The sequence below is a fragment of the Lontra canadensis genome, unplaced genomic scaffold, assembly GCF_010015895.1.
Source record: "Lontra canadensis isolate GAN:19392208 unplaced genomic scaffold, GSC_riverotter_1.0 scaffold1, whole genome shotgun sequence".
In the NCBI taxonomy this organism is placed as follows: domain Eukaryota; kingdom Metazoa; phylum Chordata; class Mammalia; order Carnivora; family Mustelidae; genus Lontra; species Lontra canadensis.
Genome location: NW_022630995.1, coordinates 118,341,793 through 118,361,969, shown reverse-complemented (window position 1 = coordinate 118,361,969; position 20,177 = coordinate 118,341,793). Strand labels below are relative to the sequence as shown.

Sequence of the window (20,177 nt, the reverse complement as noted above, 5' to 3'; positions counted from 1 at the left end):
TCATATAAAGGTGAATCTAAACAAACTCTAACTGTATGCAATATTCTAATAATATTGTCAATTCATGAGGCTAAAAAAAAAAACAACTAAAATACTGGGTTCAGATAACATATTTAAGTTGGTATAATAATAACCTAAATTAGTTTATGCTAAGATCCTCATGTGTTCAGGAGAAAGATAAATATTATCCAAATTAAAAAGGCAATTTCCCACATATTGAACTATGGATTTAATAATAATCATTGGATTGTTATTTATCATATATTATTAATAAATAATATTTAGTATTAATTACTAATAATTAATAAAATATTAAATAATATTTGTTATAATTAATAATAATAGCTACAGTATAAGTACTAATAGGAATCTTAACAAGCCAATTCTAAAATGTTTGTGGAAAAGCCATGATTCATTAATAGCTAAGATACCTGAAGAAGGCAAAAAAGGTGAGATATTTACCTTACCTGATATATGTATATATTATACATTTGTATGAAGAAAAGGTAGTAGTGGTATAAAGATAGAGAAAGAGACCAGTGGAACAAAATAAAGGGCCCAGAATCTAAAACCCTTTCCCTCAGTGTGTGGAAACTTAGGAAAGTAAGCCTTATAGACCAGTAAAGAAAGAATAAGCTAGTCAATAAATGGAATTGAAATAAAATAAATTAGATCGCTCTTTAACACCAAACACAAAAATCAATTCCAAGTGAACTAAATGCTTAAATGTAAAAGATTAATCTTTAAAACCATTATAATAAAATTACAAGAGAATATAAAAACATAAAAGGATTCTTAAGACATAAAAATACATGCATACTAAAAAAAAGATTGCCAAAGTCCAAAATCATTATAAAATGAAATGGGAAAACTATCTAAATACAGGGAGAAGATATTTGCAATGCATAAAAACTGACAAAAATATTTGTCAGAATATATAATGAACACTTACTAATCAATTTTTAAAAATACAATAAAAAATGTTTAAGAAGAAACTTTACCAAGGGGAAAATATTAATGGCCAATAAACACTAGAAAAGATGCTTAGCCTCCCTTATAGTTAAGAAAATATAAATTAGCCTCCAATAAAATAGTATTTTATATCCAAGAGATTGGTAACAAATTTAAAAACAAATCTGGCAATACCAAGAGTTAGTGATGATAGGAAGCAGACAGTTATATTTATTTATGCTACTCTAGAATTCAATCTGATGTTACATTGTCAGATTTAAAATGTGCATCCCCATGCACCCAAGCATTTATCATTAAAAAAAAAAAAAAAACCTTTCCCATGTGCTCCTTTCCCTTGTATCTCCCATTAGATACATATTCATAGATTCATTGTTTATAAAAGCAAAAATAAAAACAAAAAACCTGAATATATTCCAAAGCCTATTTATAGGAGAATGAATTCACTATGGAATATTGAGACTGCAATACTTTACATCAATGAAAATGAATGAACTATCTAATGGATCAACATGAACAAATCTCAAAAATTTAATGTTAACTTCAACAAAAAGCAAATGTGTCTTGTGTAATATGTAAAACATATAAAACTAAACCATATGCTGCTTAGAGATAAATATACCTGTGGTAAAATATAAAGAAAGTCAAGAAGGTTGTAAAAATATGTATTTAGGATCTCTGGGGAGAGTGAAGGATATGACTGGGGAGACACAAAAAGACTCAAAGATATTGGTAATATTCTATTTTTTAATCTGAGTGATAGTATATGTGTATTCATTTTTTGATCTTCAAAAGATGTATATTTAACATCAATTCACTTGATGATATATTTTGTAATTCTTAAAGTAAAATTTCTGCTATAATGAAATTCATTTGATATCCCCAAATTATCTCAGTAGTTGAGTTCTGATCCTTCTGTAGAGAATTAAAAACATTTGATTTGAAAAATTCAGTTAATATATATTTTTAAATATATTTACTAATAAAGTAGCATATAAATATGTAACATTTTAAAAACAGCATTTAGCTATCTAAAGTTCTTAATGCTAAAAATAACATGCTGAAATATTTTAGAGGTAAAGGATAAAGGGGATAATGTCTTATTAATATTTTAAATTTTGTTGTTGAATTGGTTTATATATTAAGAAGACATGCATAGCTCATATTGCAAGGATTTCTAGCAATCATTTATTTTGAGAATCCCTTCATATAAGTAAGGATATGTTGATTAAAATAATATGATCTTCTTATGATGTATTGTATGGATATATATTGTATCCACATGTATAGACATATTGTATATCTCTAACTCCATTTTAAAGGCTCTATTTAACTAATAAATTTAGATACAATTTTATTGCCTCTTCACAGAACTCATTTCTAATAATAGAGAATTAAAAAAAATAATCTATCTTGCATTTTAAATGTTTAACCTTATGATAGTCAGTGTTCATAATTTTTTTGCTTGAAAAAGAATGACTTAAACTTTAACTAACATGTTTGAAATCATTAAAAGACCACATCCTACACTCAGAGAAGCCACTTTAGAAAATAATTAGCATTTGTCCTTCAAGAAATTTACAAATAGATCCCTATAAGAAGAATCCCAGAAATAAGTCAATATAAAAATATCAAGTGTAGGCATTGAAAGCTCATCTACTATGAGTTTTTAACATTAGTAGCAGCCTAAAGCTTTACTTACAAAGGATTTTAATATCTAAATTAGAAATGATAACCAAGCAACTTCTCCCCAAAATGTATTCAAAGAAATGTTAATCTGCACTTATTAACTCCATTGTAGAAACCTGATTTGACTTTTTTAAATAGAAAATGAGAGGAAAGTAGTGAAAATCAATCATTTTAATTTAGAGGTGGCAAATATTCATTTCAGTTACCACAAAGAACTGAAAAAGCAGAGTACAAAGTTAACAGATTGAGTCTATTTTCATCAAATGCCTAAAATTAGCCAAAACTTAAGAACCGTTTCATGTTGATGTCCAAAGACCAAAGTAAAGTTTAAAATCCCTTGGAAATGAAAAAAACAATCCTGCTTCTCAGAAATCTGAAGAAATTTAGTTTTTATCAAGCCAACTAATTTTGAAACAACATTAACATAAACATGAATATGGTAAATTTATTGATGTTATTTAATAAACTGAATATTTAGAAGACAAAACTGCAATATAGACAAAACTTTAAAAAATAAATGTGTCATAAATAAGACTAGAAAAAAGAATAGAAGTAAAAACAGTGCAGTTTGATTTTTACAAAATAAACCTTTTTAGGTTAGCTCTTACATTCAATAAAAATTAATTGAGTGCCTAACTCAGTCATTTCCCAAACTGGTCCTTTAATACACACAGAGAGTATTTGTATAAAACTATATATATCCATATAAGTAATATGTTATTCCTCAAAGCAAATAGCTAATTGTAATATGGTTAGGATACACTATATTAGTAATTAGGTTTACTTTAATTATACATTAAAACCCCATTATTATAGGTTTGATTTTATTTTTGAATCATAGTCATTTAAGCAGAGGCTTTATCTTTAATATGATGAAAACATAGTATCTTCATAAGTGACTGGGTGTAGAATATTTAACCAATTTAAGAAAACAAATTATTATACACCCATATAACAATAACACAGTGTTTGTATCTATTTAATACTGAAGAGCTCCTAGAATCTTTACTTGTTAACTATTAGCTGCCTAAGATCACTTTTACTTATTCAAATGACAGAAATTTGTTTCTTCAGAAATTTTATATAATCATTATTAACTAATGAGGTTTTAATTTTTGCATTTGTTAATAATGTAGAAAAAATAAGAACAGGAACTGGACCTATTATTCCTAGAAATGAAGTAAATGACAAAAAGAATTTTAAAAGATGTTGGTCAATTTTAAATGAAATTCATATGTGTTAATATAAACCTCCCACGTTTTTAGGGTGAAAAAGAATCTAACTGGTTAAAGATTTCCATGTCAAGTGAATACTTCTTAAAAGCATAAATCTCCAGTCTTAAAACTGAAATATTTTGTCATTTATTATCTAGTTATGAAAATAACTTAATTTTAAAACATCTACTCTCCCCAAAAGAGAAACAGTAGAGAAGAGCATATCACTGTTAGTTTCATAGGACTGAATTTTAAGGCTGACATTTTGAAAGCATGCTGAATGTTTGATACTGGATTATCCACATAAGATCTATCTAGGAGACTAGGTTACTCTACCACAATGCCAGCTGGTAAATATTTGACATTGGAGTCCCTTAGAACCCCTCTAAAGACAGTGAGTATATACCATCAGCAGTGTTGTGTTAGATCAAAGGGAGTTGATTTGAGAATGACACCCAGGAAGACCACTGGCTGCTAAGAAGGATACGATCAGTGCCAGGAAACAGCACTGCACCTTTTATCATTTCTCCCATGATGCACCCTACTGACCACATGTCAACTGAAAACAAAAATGAAATGAAGATAAACAAGAAGATAGGAATAGAACAGCAAATAAATGAAAACACTTGGCTACCTACACTGTAGAGCAATGGTCTGACCTTTCACTGACTGGCTCAGAGGCCAGTATCATGATCATTAGTGTTTTAAAACAGCAAAATAGGGAGAGCACAAGAATGTCAGGGCCCTCTCTGCTATGCAACTGAACTAACAGTGCCACTCGATGCTACTTGATGCATGATAATATTACTTTGCAATTATAATTCAATGATTAATTTAGTTTTTTATTTAAAAGGTCTAATTTGCATTCATCTACTAGAGTCTTACTGATTTGTATTGTAAATTATTCTAGATTGTTTTAATATGGGAAACATGCAAATTGGTTTCTTTTTTATTCTTTCATATACTATATTTGAAAAAAAAAAAAAAGCTGAGCTGCCAGAAACCTCAAAAGAAAGGGTTTCTTTTACAAAACACAGTTACTCTTATTTATAAATACGAATAAATTTCCAGAAGTGAAATGCCAGTTCAAGAATGAATGTTTCGAAATATGCTGGCTCAGTTTCATTGACTCCCATCAAAGGAGCATGTTTCTAAACAGGAAGCCTTGCCTTATTCTTATAAACATGGTTGCTTTATAATGGTAAGAAATACTGGCTTTCAAAACGGGATGGTTCAACATGAAATGAACAACATGATTTAAAGAGCTGACACTTCTCAGACTATGAATCCAGAGAAACCCGGAATTCAAGGTGGAATTACAATGGCTTCTCCGCATTGCCAGTTATCAACCAGAACTTAAAACCAGTAAGCTAGGGCAGAGGGTACACAGGGAGGGGCAAAATGGGAAAAGGCGAAGCAAGAAAGTAAAATCTCTCTCTTTAACCATACTTGGTTACTCACGAGTTCCTATTGAAAAGTCAAAAAGAGAGATAAGTCATTCTTAAGGGAGAAGATAACCTAGAAGAATAAGGGATGTTGAGGGGGAGCAAATAGGAAAAGGCATTAAAATAGCAGTACACTATAATTTTGCTCCGCTTACTCTTCAAATTACATTTTGTAATTTGGCAGTGACCTTAAAGAATTCCTCATGAGATTCTTTCCAATGTGAAAATCTCACTCAGGTTAAACTCAAAGTTTCCATTATTTGACTTAACACCTAAACAGAATGATCACTGCAAAGAAATGGTTACAGCTTTGACGGTGACAAGCATACAAAGAGAAGCAAATCTGTTTTGCTTCCATTTTAGGAAAGCAAGTGACATGCAAAAATATCAGGGAAAGATAGAGCAAACAGTTGCGCATCCCTTTATTATTAATGCATTTGTAATTATGGATAATACCTGTCTCACAAGAGATTGGTATTGTGAGAATCTTTGATTAACAGAAAAAAGATCTCTGAAAATGCATTTATTTTGGAATTGCAAGTTTTCTTATCATACTGTCCAAAGTGACCAGTCTAAGTTGCTATTTACAGTGTATCTATTTTTATAGATATTGTGGAAGACAAAGACAAAAAAATATAGAGAGATAAAAACTCAATAAGCAGGGTTTTCTCTTGCCTGTACCCGTTCAAACACTCGGAAAAGATGGCTTCTGCCACAAAAAGAATCTGGGAGTTATTCGTATCAGGGAGTTAGAAAACATCAATTCTTATTTTTTATTCAATGAAAAAAATCTCTTCTATATTATCTCTGGCAGACACTCGTTTTTCTGCTACAGAACCAACTCGATTAGCTTTTTAACTCTATAACCTTGGCCAAGGTATTTCATCTCTCTAAATATAAATTTCATCCTCTAAAATGGGGATGATAAATAGTATTTATCATGTAAAAATTTTAAAAAGGATTTGATAGGATTATGCCTGCTAAAGATCCTTCTATGTTGCTTGGTAACGAAGTATGAATTATATATTGGTATTAAATATATTCTGGAAAAGTTTATTTAATGTTTATTTAATATTATATTTAGATATAATAAGGAAGTCTTTCCAGTGAGGGAAACTCACAAGTCACTGGGTGATCCTTTCACTGTTAAAACCACTTAAAAATGCGTTCCACATACTCAATCACAGCTGACCCTATGGAACTTTTCCCATTATCTAAAAAGAAATTTCTCTGCTTCCTCATCTAAATAATAATCTTAACTTATGCAAATATAGCCTATTACCCCTGGCCACTCCTTTCCTAAAACTGACAGATTCTCATGTTTCAGACTAAAATCCCTTGACTTTCACTCCCTCGTATATACCTTTAAATAACAGCAATAACAGTAACACGTAATCTAAATGGAATCTTAGTCCTTATGTTGCTTCAGTCTCAAATGGCTCTAGATAGTTGTTGGTTTAATAACTGGTATTAATAATTGGCATATCTTCCAGTTCTCCTTTGTGTGGCTCTACTAGATGCAGATATTTCAAAGTTAAAAGAGATTATTTTTTGGAAATTTATCTTCATGTCAGAACCCAAACTAGACTTAATAGATCATAAAGCTTTTCAAAAAATAATGCAGAGATAAAACTACTAGATCTGAACTAGATCTAAACTACTAGATCTGAACTATATCTAAGCTAAAAAACTAGATCTGAACTACGGATTAATATAATGAGCTCTATTTTCTCTATTTTAAGGAAGCTTTGAGTAACAATACCCTAGAAACCTTCCCCATTTCCCATTCCCATTGAACCTTATTCACTAATCATTATTCCTACAGACTCTCCATGCTTATGCCACCTAAGTGCTAAGCCTTGTGCCTAGAAATGATAAACTCTATTAATATGAATTACAAACGTACAATATATGCACATTTATATGGATCTTTATATACTCAAGATAAGATTATTTCTCAAGATAAACTCATTGCACCAGATTTTGTGAATTATTCATCACAACTAAAACAGGAAGTAGGTAATAAAAGAATTTGATACTAAATCTTGTCAGAACAGGGAGGTGGGGTTGGTGGTAAGTCTTCCCTCAACTAATATACATATCTGCTTAGCAAGAAGATTAGATTATTTTATGAGATTTGTCAAGATATTTCAATGAATACTGATCATGCATAGACCTGAGAAGAAATTTGCAAATTCGATTACTGTTGGAAACTGGATTTTGATGCTTTCTGAGACTGCCTGATATAGTATTTGGGTCTCTGTAAGAGTTTTGTACATGAGTGCTGCCCAATTAGAATTCTGGTTGCTTTTACAATTCTGATTTATTACATTTCCTCTCCCATCATCAGTATTCCCATAGGCAGAAAGGAAATTCATTTGCAATGGTGACACTCAGAAACTGAGTCACTTTCCCTTGAAGGGACGTTAAGTAAGTTTTGGTGTTACTAAATTATGGTGATTAATTTTCTAAGTGAGAAAATCTCAAGTGTCATCATATCATTTGTCAGGCATTAAATTATGCTAAGTTATCTTCTTTTTTTCTGTTCTAGCCAAGAGAGAGAAATGATATAATGTAGGCTCAGGCAGCTTAAATCTAAATAAAGCATTCTATTGCTATTTCCACATTCTGTCCAATGGCTTGGGTTGTAATCTACAGTGAAATGTTTTTGGACTATGTGAATGTCTATCTAGCAACCTGGCAAATATCTTCCAACTAAGACATTATGTGACTCTGGTAACACAACTGTGAGAATGGATTGTTTTTCTCCCTAATCTAGCTATAGCTTCACTTGACATAGGATTCAGACAATGTGTTTTGATATATTTTCTTTCAAAGCATACCACAAAATACAATAGCAAGATTTCATATGATTTTCTAATATCACGTTTCTTTGAAAAGTTTGTTTCAAAAGTTATAAATTTAGATAGTCAACAAGAGCACATTGTTTTATACTTCAGTGAAGAGAAGGGATTATAAAAGACTAAAGAAACATATATATTTTACACATATAAATCTAAAGAAGAAAAATAATATTTATGGAATGCTAAATATTCTAATGCCAAGAAATCAAAGGAAGATTCTCTGTCTGAGGCTACCGATTCAACTTGCTTTCCTTGTTTTAGAACTTCTATGTCATCATATTATTAATTTTTAACCTTTATTTAAAACACTTTCTATTTCTGATTTGCTTTTTTATGAAACAGAAAAAATCCACTGAAACTTGGAGCAAAGGAGAAAATTTTTACCTTTATATTAAGTTACAAATAAAATAGACTAATAAACTTACAAAATATTTTGCCATAAAAAGATTTAAATAATTTTTTACTGCACCAATTTGTTTTAAATGTCATTCTTCAAAATCCATGTAATTCTGTAGTGTATAGGAACAAGTAATTCAAAGAAGTCCTAATGTTGGAAAATGTCTTTTTCTTTAAACTTTTCTTTTTACTTTTCATTGTTCTGATCAATAAACAACAAACACTGGCTCCAGATGTCTCACATCATCACCAATATCAGTATCTTCACTTTATTCTGTACATCAGGTTACAGAAGTATTTTAGCAAATGGCAAATTTTATTTTTCTTGCTTTTTACTGTTGTCTAATTCACAGATAATTTTCATTTCACATCCTTTGAGAGAAATTTTTTATTCTAGGTAGACTTTCAGTTATTTTCATTTTTTTATAGTTTATCTAATTCAATTTGAAGGTTATCTGGGCTGGAGTGTCCCCAATCTAATTAACTTTATAAAATAAATATTGTGTTTCTTAGCTTTGAAGGTATTTACAGGTATGTGTATGTTTGTAAACATCTAATGTTTTATCTCCATAGCAATCCTGTAAGATAAGGAGAGGAGGTATTTTATAAAGTAAATTAAAATTTAGAGGAGGTCACATGACCAAACAGAACAGGACCAGAAGCCAGTTCTTGGAGCCCTATTCCAGTATGCACTTGACTTTCAGTGGACTGTGGAAGGAAGAAAGGGGGTTGCACACAGAAGGTATCACTGTTCACAAACTGTCCTAAGGGCCACCTGAGGCCAGGACAGTTTGAATGGAATATCACAGTAATGACGAAAGAATGTATTTTATTGTTTGTGGCTTTTCCCCCTTGATATTTTTCACTTCATTAAAAAAAAAATCACTCAGTATTCTGTTTATAAAACTGTAGAGGAACAGGAAAAAATAATATGCTTTTAAACTTTTCTGCGTGCATTTCTGGGAGACAGAATTTCTGAGTACTCCTAGCAGAGCTTTGCGAAAGCTAGCCCTCAGCAGCTCCTCTCCTGGACATCAAGGGGTCAAGGTCCAGATCCTCAATTTCTTGTCTTCCATTCCTTCCATTCCAGGATGGAAGGAAGTCCATCCTGGGTTGCTGCTTCCTTGCAATATATCACCGTGAATTCTTTTTATGACCTTATGCCTTCTCCTGCCCTCTGCTGTACTCTGGTCTAGTCTCAACTTCCTGCAAGAGGGATTTTCCTCTTAGAATTGTGTCCCCCTTCCATCTTTCTAGATCACCTCTATCTGGAGTTACCAATCTAGTGATTCCTGTCTTACTCAGATTTTCTCAAAATAATAATAAAAGAGTAGTAAACAAATTAATGGTAAAAATATATTCTTTTAAACAAGTACAAAGAAATAAAAGTGAAAAGTTTTTTAATGTTCATGATTATCTGCAATGTGTTTAAGGGTATGAAAGAATGACTGAAGTTTTACTTCATACCTTTATTTAAAGTCATAAATCATATATGGTTTGAGAAAATACTGTATTACCATAATATTAGCCTCAGACTATAGTAATGTATTAGCTGCAAAAGTTTATTAGAAAGTAAGCATGATTATTTCAAAGAGGTAAGAAGGAGTAAGAATATCTCTCTGCATTAGAGGTTCACTTTGATTCACTTTACTTTGACTATTCCTAATTTTCATGTTCAAGCTTAGAAAAGCTATGACAGTCATTAAATTTGAGGATGTTTTCCTTATTTACTCAAGTACATTTTTGACAAATCATTTATCTGTTCTTTAATAACTTGGCTCTTTGGCAAGTTTATATGTACGTCATTTTCATCCTAACTGAAATTTCTCATGTCTTCAGAGGGAAAAGAAAAGGGGGCTATTTGGCCTTAATTGAAGATAATATACTTGAAGTCTAGAAATTTCAAATGAATACAGTGTGCCTCTCTTTAATATCCCCCTGGTCCAAGGAACTCTGGCCAAGAACTCTAGATAAAGGGCTTCACAAGTCTTGCTTGAAGAAGTTCTTGCCATTTGAAGTAGAATGGAAGAAAAAAAATGTAAAAAGAATATATCTAAAAGAAGTAGGCTTTAAGAAAGAATTTGTATTATATGAAAATTCTACTGGTATTATGAAACTTCAGTAATCCAGAATATGGCATGCCCCCTTTGGAATTGGGGTGGGGGAGGGAGTCAGGGACTAAATGTCCTTTAAAAAAAAAAACCACAACTTCTAAGACAGCATAACTTTACTATAATATATTGTTGAAAGAAACAAAATCTGAATGAAATGCAAAGTGACTGGTACCTCTTTTATGACCATTGGACTAAAGAAGATAATGGACATCATATATTTACTGTTAACTTGAAATTTGTCATGGGCCGAAGAATTTTTAGTAATACCATATGTCAATATATAGCCTATGAAATAGGTTTTAATCATAACACTATAATAAAAATTGACTGTGTAATAGTGTATGTTTGTATAATTAAACTGTTCACATGATAAAAACAAATATTTTATAAATAATCCTTTGGATATTAAAAAATCAAAAAATTAATTAATGGAAAAGCAAATACGTATGTATGTATGTGTACATATGTGTGTATGTATGTGTGTATTTTGCCAAGACTTTAATAATCAAGAAACTACCCTGTGATATCATCTGGATCATATCAGTAGCTCAGAAACACAGTGTTTCTCAAAATGCAAAGACCATTTTAATGCAGGAAAATAGGTAAAACTTCAGTCATAAATAATAATTTCATAAGATTTCCCAATTTGTCAAGGTGTTTTACTACTTTTGTTGTAGGTTCAGATTAAGAAAGAGAATGTTAAAAAGTTCTGTGGGAGAGAAGAATAATGTCGATCATGATGATAGAGTATTATCATATAATTTTTCACCCTCAGAAAAATTTAATAGAAATTACTCTGAATAATTATAAGGGAAAGTCACAGGAACTTATGATTGCTTTTTTTTTTTACATCTCTGAAGAGTCTCAGGAGAAACCACTTAGCATATACTACACTTTGCTATTACTGTCAGTACAGGCTGGAATCATTAAAATATGCTAAAATGTTGGTATGATTTGTCTCTCCATAAATACTCCATCAATCCCAAATCTTGTATCTGATCATCATGGTTAGTGAAATTAATTCAATGCTCTGATATTTCGACTATTGGTGGGAAGCTCTAATCATAAACTTGTAGCTTCATGTAAAGATTAATGAAACAATTCCACTCAAAAACACTGAGTACAGTAATCCACTGTTTAATAGGGATGCTACAATTTAATTTTTAAATGTGGTCATGACTTAAGATATTAAATTATCATTTTAATTAAAGGTAAAATGAACTAAGGATTTAAATCTAAGTGGAAACATTTCCAGAAAAATTGCAGTTCTTCTAACACATTTTATCTGGAAATCATTTACTCATATTTAAGTAAAATTTAACTTAAACAAGATGTTTTCCACTATAAATGTCTTTACATAACTTTTCCATTGACTTTTAAGTCTGTATGCAAGCTCATTATCATATATGGCAGTAGGCTATCAAAGACCATTATTTTATATGATCATCACGAGATAAAGGAATACCGAATACAAACCCTTATCACAATCTAAATTTTTGTTTTAAAGTTTATTCATTTTATAGGATCACTTTTTTCAAGGATATACATTTTATGTGCTGATCTTAGCACAATTTACTCTCAGTTCTAAATATTTTCCTGAAACAAACTTTAATAAAGGGAAAAAAGACCTCCAAGAAAACAATCATTGGAAGAATGGAGAATTATCAATATGATGTTATTATCTTTGTTTGCTTTTTTTCCTGAAAGACATTTTGGGCTAGAAAATACTTTGACTTTTTCTAATTTTATTGGCTTTCAAATTTAATACTGCTAAAATAGGAGAAAAGTAATCCTGATAAATGTCTGAAGAGCTATAGTAGATCTCAGAGAACCAGGCCACATGGAAATCAAGTGACTTATAATAACATCACATGGAAATGAGATATTTTGTGACTTTTTATCTTCCACTAACCAGTGCATTATAAAGACATAGCTGTGCAACTTCACTTTGAGTACTGATTGAGAAGTTCCTTTTTTTGGTCTGAAATATATTATACCCCAAAGAAAAAAGCACATACACACACACACACACACACACTCCTACGTTTATATGAAGTCAGTACATTTAAATATGAGTTTAAATTATATTATTCAATTCAACTACCTTGGATATTTAATTTGTCCTCAAAATATAAATAGTTTAAAATAAAATAAAAGTAAAAGGAAGTATTGTCATTTTAATAGCAACATAAAAAGTGAGATATTTTATATGCTTTCTTTTTATATCCTCAAAATCTAGTATGCATTTTGCACATAAAATAAACCTCAGTTCAGACTAATCATAATTTTAGTACTGAATAGCTACATGTGGTTAGTGGTTACCTAATGGACAGTATAGTTTTAGAAGATGTCATTACTCTTGCTTTACAATTGGAATTTAGAGAATATTTTACTAATACCCAGCAGAATAAATAAATGCCTACAGAAATGAGTGCTCATGATAGTATAAATTTCTCATTGAATCTACTAAATAATAACCATAATCTTTCTTACATAATAAAAGAGTTCCTTAATAGAGTTTTCTTATTAATCAGATACAATATTTAATAGAGTTATAGACCACATATTTATTGTGAGTTTCTAAAAAATTTCATATATAGTAAATATACTAAACGCAATCTTGCATTATCACTGTTAAAGTTGGCAACAGTTCCACCTAGATTTGCATGATTGTGTGTTATGAGGGTATTTCTATATGTATAAAATATATTCTCTATTAATATATAAACTTTATTACCTACATATTGCAAACACTAATATGTGACATTGTTTGAGAATGAACTTTTGGTCATTCCAGAAATATGCAAGCTCACTTAATAATTCTAAATCACAGATAGCTCTCCAAGAAATTTCTGATGGAATCTAGTACAGGATTTAGTGGTAGAAGTTGAATAAATATTACTTCTTAAAATTTTAAATTTCATTGGAAAAGCAATTATCTGGGTCTCAGTCATATCTCCAAGTCAAGTATGGGAAGCCTATTTTAAACCCTGCTGATCTCTGGCAATCTGAATAATAATTATGATTTTTAAATGTGGAAGTTCAAGTTTTAAGGAGGATATGCTATATTGACCTATTTAAGACTGGACAGTGTCAAGAGTAATTCAAATCAATGAAACTAGACAGAAGTTTAGGATGTCAGCAAGGAGAGAAATTATTATGCCTAAATGTTGTAGAAGCATAAAATGGTTTTAGAAAAAAGATGGAAAATACTTGCAAATAGTAACTCTTTTTGCTAGTTATAAAAATAAAGACATTTTAATAATTTGGGATTTGGTGACTTCTCTTATTTACAAAAAAATAGTAATGTTATTTTGAGTTACAGACAAGAAAGTAATTTCCAGAAAAAAAAAGCCCATTAAAATTTTAATTAAAATAATTAAAACAGATCATTGCAGCAGGGAGTGTTCAGTACTGGTCAGGTTATATAAATCATCACTTTGTTTTTTAATCACAATGACACCACTTACCCAACTTTTTGCTTCTATCTTTACTCTCCTGGTAAAATCATTATGTGTTTAAAGGGAGAGAGAACAGAACAGGTAAAGCTGCAGCAAAAGGTACAAGGATACAGTCCCTTCCTGGAAAGAGGATTTTGTGGCGAACCATTTCTCCCATAATGCATCCCACAGACCATATATCCACTAGAACAGGAGAGAGGGAAGTGAAGAAAAGGGAGGAAAGTAAAGTTAACTAAGATAATTGATCTCTGAAGGAGGAGGAAAAAAGAACAGTTTGATTAGAAGGTACAATTTTTGTCTCCCACCAAAAGTTACACCGAAATCAAAACCAACACTGTAATAGTACATTAGCAATGTTTAGTATGAGAACTCATATTAATTTTTGAAAATTACGTTATGAGTACCTCAGATCACCTCTGTAGTGCCAGTGCCAAAGAGGTGACATGGAAAAACAGAAACGACACCAAATGCATCTCCATAGCAGGTGGTGGCTAAAAGAGATAGGGGGTTTTTGACTATTTGCTGGATATAGCAAAAATAATTTTAATCAACCTTTTCCATTTTCTATTCTACTCAGTTACGTGGAATAGGGCAACAAGAGACCACTCTTTTGTTCCCTTGTTTTTGTTTGTTTGTTTGTTTGTTTGTTTTTTTAGTTGGTTCGTTCAAAACAATGTACACGCAAGCAAATCCAAGAAACTAGGAAACGGCTAGAACCGTGGTTTAAAGGCAGGAGTATTGGAATTCCTGGTGTTTGGGACTTAGTTTTTCCTTCAGAAGTTATCCTTGTAAATAAACATCAGTTTTAGTTTCTATTTGAAGTATTTCAAGAACAAAGATATGATCAATTAGCACATGTATAATGGAGTCATCTGGAAGTAAAGTGTAAAGGTATTAAAAGTGTTTAAAAATTGTTTTGTTTGTGGGACGCCTGGTTGGCTCAGTTGGTTAAGCGGCTGCCTTCGGCTCAGGTTGTGATCCCAGCCTCCTGGGATTGAGTCCCGCATCGGGCTCCTTGTTCAGTGGGGAGCCTGCTTCTCTCTCTGCCTCTGCCTGCCATTCTGTCTGCCTGTGCTTGCTCTCTCTCCCTCTCCCTCTGACAAATAAATAAAATCTTAAAAAAAAAAAAAAATTGTTTTGTTTGTTTGTATTGTTTATTTCTCAATTGTCATACTTGTTAACCAAACATGCTTCACCTTCTCTTACCAATCTTTACCGTCTTCCAGCTTGCTTTTTAGTAAGGACCAAGGCAACTTTGGGGCAAAAACATTAGGCTGAAATGTTTTTTGGGGAAGGAAGGCAGGGTTAGGTGCATGGGATAGCTGGGCATGCCTGATAGAGGAACAAGCGGGTTTTCTGCATGATAACCTTCCTCTCATAGGCAAGAGGGCAGCACAAGGGTGCTAGCTATGCCTTCACAGATCTAGAGAAGTAAAAAAAAATTAAGGCAGTAACTTGCAACCTTTTCTGGTGAGGGAGGGAAAAAGGAGGAAATTACATGCCATTTGTGCAGCAAAGATCCATAACACCATGATAGGAAAACTCAGACCCTACCCCCAGAGCTCTGTAGATGTTTGATGTCTTGATTTCTTAAAATTGGTTCCCCTTTGATTTTTTTTTTACAAACAGCCGGTGAAAAATGTATACAAATATCTTCTTTTCCAAATAAGTTAGATGTGATATTAGACCTTGGGAAGAGGAGTAGATTTGCCTCTTCCAAGTTAAAAGGTAACAGAATCCTGCCATCGTTCACCAAAATGAACCTGACCTTCCTAAGACCTGACTTCTCCCTTTCCTCTGCACAAATGCACAGAAGTATTGGCCTTCTTCTAATCTGAAAGTACACAAAGAAAGTTACTAAAACTTTGGTGGCCAGGGAATTTTCATAAATGCACCCTGTAGAACCTGCATGTAAAAATAAATGGATAATTTATAATTTTATAAATTATAAAATTTATAAAAATAGACTGCTAGGAATTAAATAGAATAAAACATAAAGTAACCATGCAAGATACATTGAGCACATACATCCAATCCTAATTTACAACAATTTTAATTCTTATATATATTAGATATATTTTTTAATATGTTACATTACTTGTTAGAGGTAGTCTTTTCAAAATAATATATGGCAATGCATTCTAATAGATGTTTTATAAAGCCTTTAATAAAATCAAATTGCAATGCATTTTGAAGATTCTTTTCTTTAAAAGTGTTCATGAATACTAGATTTTTTTAATGAAAGCAATAATATAAAATTGAATATTTTCTCCATAATTTGGAACTTATAAAAATTTACTAGGTATTTGCTATCCTAAATATTACTCACAGAGCAGTTTAAGGGATTAAAGAAACTCTTATCCAACTTGAACAATTTGGATTATTCTAAATTGACTATTCTTTGAGCATTTATAAGATTCTTGCTCCAAGGATTTGTGACATCTTTTTGTCTTTTCCTAGGACTAGAGCCATCAACCTAAGATAGCTACAATGCCAAATGGCTTAATGCAAAAGACTATTTCCTGTATTCATACTCACTTAGAGCTAAGCTGCAACTCAGATAGCAATTTGTCTCAATAACTCCAGCATATGTGCTAATCAATACCTGCTTGACTGTTTAATCAGATTCTATCCACAGTTCTTTTTGGCCATAACATGTTAGTGCTCGTATGGCAAAGCTTACTTTTCAGAAACATCCTTCTCATTTTTAACGAGTGATTCTTCCTAGTAGTATTTTTAAAAACCTTCTAAATATGAACGTTGGCAGTCCTATTAAAAATATATATACATATACATGAAAGAACATTGCCCTTGGCCATCTAACATGTATACACATTTTCTTCATGGTTTCTGTGACTGCTGTGCCGAAGCCTTCTTACCGTTCTCCTTGTAGCCCATTCCCAGAATAACCTCGGGGGCTCTATAATAACGTGTGACCACATAAGGAGTCATCATGAAGCTCGTGCCTGCCGTCCTGGCCAGTCCAAAGTCGAGGATTTTCAATGTACAATCAGACTTGACTACAATGTTACTTGGTTTTAAATCCTGACGATAGGAACAAGAGAAGAAATTAAAAGCCAGCAGCAAATAAAACATATAATTTCTATCTACTCAATCAATATGGCAGTCTTGCAATAGTACTGTTAGGGCCCCCCTCCTTGACTGCAAAGCGCTATATGAAGCAAATGATTACTGCTCTGAAAGAAGTTTACAATTGGTTTTTTGATATTTTTAAGATATCTTCAAAAACTTCTTAAACCCAGAAAAGAATTAGACTATCAATTTTATAATTTAGACTCATCTTGGGAGGAGGTTTTAGAATAAATGACATATCATTTTTTTCATTGTTAGGTTTCTCCTTGTGGCAACATAGACCTTTCAGCTTATTTTTCATTTCTAGGCCTGACAGAAGAGCAAATCAGGGAAGCTGTCTTTATGCTGCCAGAGACAAATTGTGGAAATGAACAGTCTTATTTCAGCTGCACATATGACCTCTGCCAATCAAGGGACTAGAAAACATGAAGCTTCTCAGAAGTTGACTCTCAATGCACTGAAACAAAATGCAAAACAAAAGCAGCTACAGTATCACTTAAATTTTCTTCTACACATTAGTGAACTTTGTGCTAATTCTATTTTAAAAGAAATGAGGAAGTAGATTATATTCAACTTACCCTTTCTACATAAAGAAAATAACCTACAGTTGCTCTTTCTTTTCTCCAGAAATACCTTAATTATACTTCTGGAGGAGGTGGTCTTACCCTGTGAATAATTCCAGCAGAATGAAGATGCTTGATGCCACACAACATTTGGTATAGCAGGTAAGACATTCGCTCGTGGTCTAATTCCATCTGAATCACCTGACACAGGTTGGCATCCATCAGTTCCATGACTAAGTAACTGGAAAGTAAATCCACAAGGTTAGTTCTAAATCACAAGATCTGTGAAGTCCTTCAAAGAGGTCAGAATCCCCTCCTAAATCCGTAAGTCTTCCAAACTTCCCAGCTCTACCTTTGACCGAATTAAGATTATGAAAAACTTTCATGTATTGCCCACATGTTAGCCATGCTAACTCTACCACAAGGTTACTAGCAGAAGTGGCATTTATTAGTGTGTGGTTTCTGCTCATATATTTTCTATTTTCCCCCTACCCATATGTTTTCTACCTTCATCTTGTCCTCACTTTTCTTCAAATTCCCTGAATTCTTTCTTCAATATTATGATTACAAATAAGAAAAAAAAATCAGAATAGCATCTTCCACTAAATGCCATGTATCTGTGTCAAAGAAGACAACGTACTAAGATTCATTTTCTCTCCTCTGTTATTGTCACTTTACTTTTAGATAGATTCTTTTTGCACAAAATCAAAGGTACCACAGAAATAGAAATAAGGACTTTTAAATGATTTTTAACATGGCCGTCTTATAATTTATTTCTCAAAGTGAATAGAGTCATTCTAGAAAGCTCAAAGTCGATTAATAATAAAAATACATAATAATAAATCTTCTCTGATTAAATCAAGAATATTGGACAATAAAGCATAAGCACCAGAAGACCAGACAGAAGCAGAAGTGTCTTTCCAGGAAGTAACACCAGAAATAGAATCTTCTGTTCCATCACTGGATCTTTTTCATTTGCTATTAGCTCTTATCTCCCTTCAATCCCTACAAGGGATTTCATCCATTGATTTTGTCAATTTCCCTTGAGTTGTTTGAGTGCTATGCTCTCCCTTCCTTCATGAGTTTTGTTACTTACACATCTTGGAACTCCTCCAATGTTTTCTGGGGTGTGAAGACATTTAATAAACTAATAATCTGGAAACAAAACAGTGGAAGGGACAGAGGAAGGAGAGAAAGAAAAAGGGAGAGAATTAATTATTTAAAAAGCATATTTAAATGAGTATTTAACTCAACTCAAAGTCATACACTAGTGCTACCATAGAAAGAGAAAAGTTGGAAAAAAATTTCTGCAACAGTCTCACAGAACACAGAAAAATGTATTCAGAAAGGATACATGATGTATGTCTTCAAGTTAAATATAATTAAAAAGCTTAAGTTCTTAGACAAAAGGAGGAGTCAGAGAAGGTATATAATTGAAATATTGCCTAGAGTGTGCTCCTCCTTGGTAGAATACAGAGTAGTAATTAACAAACAAAAAAAGAAGAAAAGCCATGTAAGAAAATGGGCAGCAGCAAAACACCCACCAAGATGTAGCAAGGTCATGTTTTTCCTCCAAATGAATGAGGTGGTTCTCTAACTTAAGATTTTTTTGTGTGTTGCTATTTGGTTTTTTGGCTTCTATTTCACACACAAATATTATTTAAACTAAGCTATAATGATAGGTTGGGAAAAGGTATATTCTAGATGCTATCACTGTGAATTTTTGTGGAACATATATTTAAAAATTTATCAAAATTCTGTTTCTTAAATGTTTTGTTTCCTGTTTTGTTTATTTTATGTATTAGGTAGCAAAGAGGTTTACCCTCTAACATAAGTAAATTAAAAAAAAAAAACTTTGTCACATTTCCAAATATACTGCATATATAAACAACTCAAAATATCCTTTCAGCTAAATATTCTCTACTAATGTGCCAGTACAAAATAAAAATTTTAAAATATGGATAACAATCTTCTACTCATAAGATAGAATCAACTATTTCACAAAAACTGGACAAGAACAAGTTTCAGATTTAAACATTTTAAGCTATGAATTAATAAATTTTAGTAAATTTTATGAGTGGTATGGAAACATATGAAGTGATTTTAAATATCTGAGAAATGCAGTCAAATCCAGGGAATGCTTTAGGCCACATGTAGCTTGCATTTGTTGAAGAATTATTGACAAAAAAATCACAAAGTATCTTACTCTGTAAACTGATAGTGTTATGCTGAAAAATGTCTTTGCGATACATCTTTCATTGTGTATATCACACGTATTTGGTGGGCCATTTTTCTAGTATTTCATCAATCTTGCAAATTAATTCATTTTTGTATTTGTTCAAACAAAATCATTAGAGACTGTGCACAGG

General features: G+C 31.7%; 1 protein-coding gene across 9 annotated transcripts in view; it reads right to left on the bottom strand.

Moving 5' to 3' along the window:
* The window catches only part of MAPK10 (mitogen-activated protein kinase 10), a 323,875-nt gene that overhangs the window by 69,566 nt on the left and 234,132 nt on the right, over window positions 1–20,177 (bottom strand). For 8 of the 9 annotated variants that reach the window (XM_032862314.1, XM_032862259.1, XM_032862248.1 and 5 more), the window contains 4 exons: window positions 18,905–18,963; window positions 17,911–18,049; window positions 17,032–17,197; window positions 14,264–14,335 (listed from right to left, as the gene is read on the bottom strand). In XM_032862314.1, the coding sequence (XP_032718205.1) occupies window positions 14,264–14,335; window positions 17,032–17,197; window positions 17,911–18,049; window positions 18,905–18,963 (436 nt within the window). Of the gene's footprint in view, window positions 1–4,359; window positions 4,432–14,263; window positions 14,336–17,031; window positions 17,198–17,910; window positions 18,050–18,904; window positions 18,964–20,177 lie in introns of all 9 variants that reach the window. The other variant, XM_032862324.1, reaches the window with a different exon arrangement.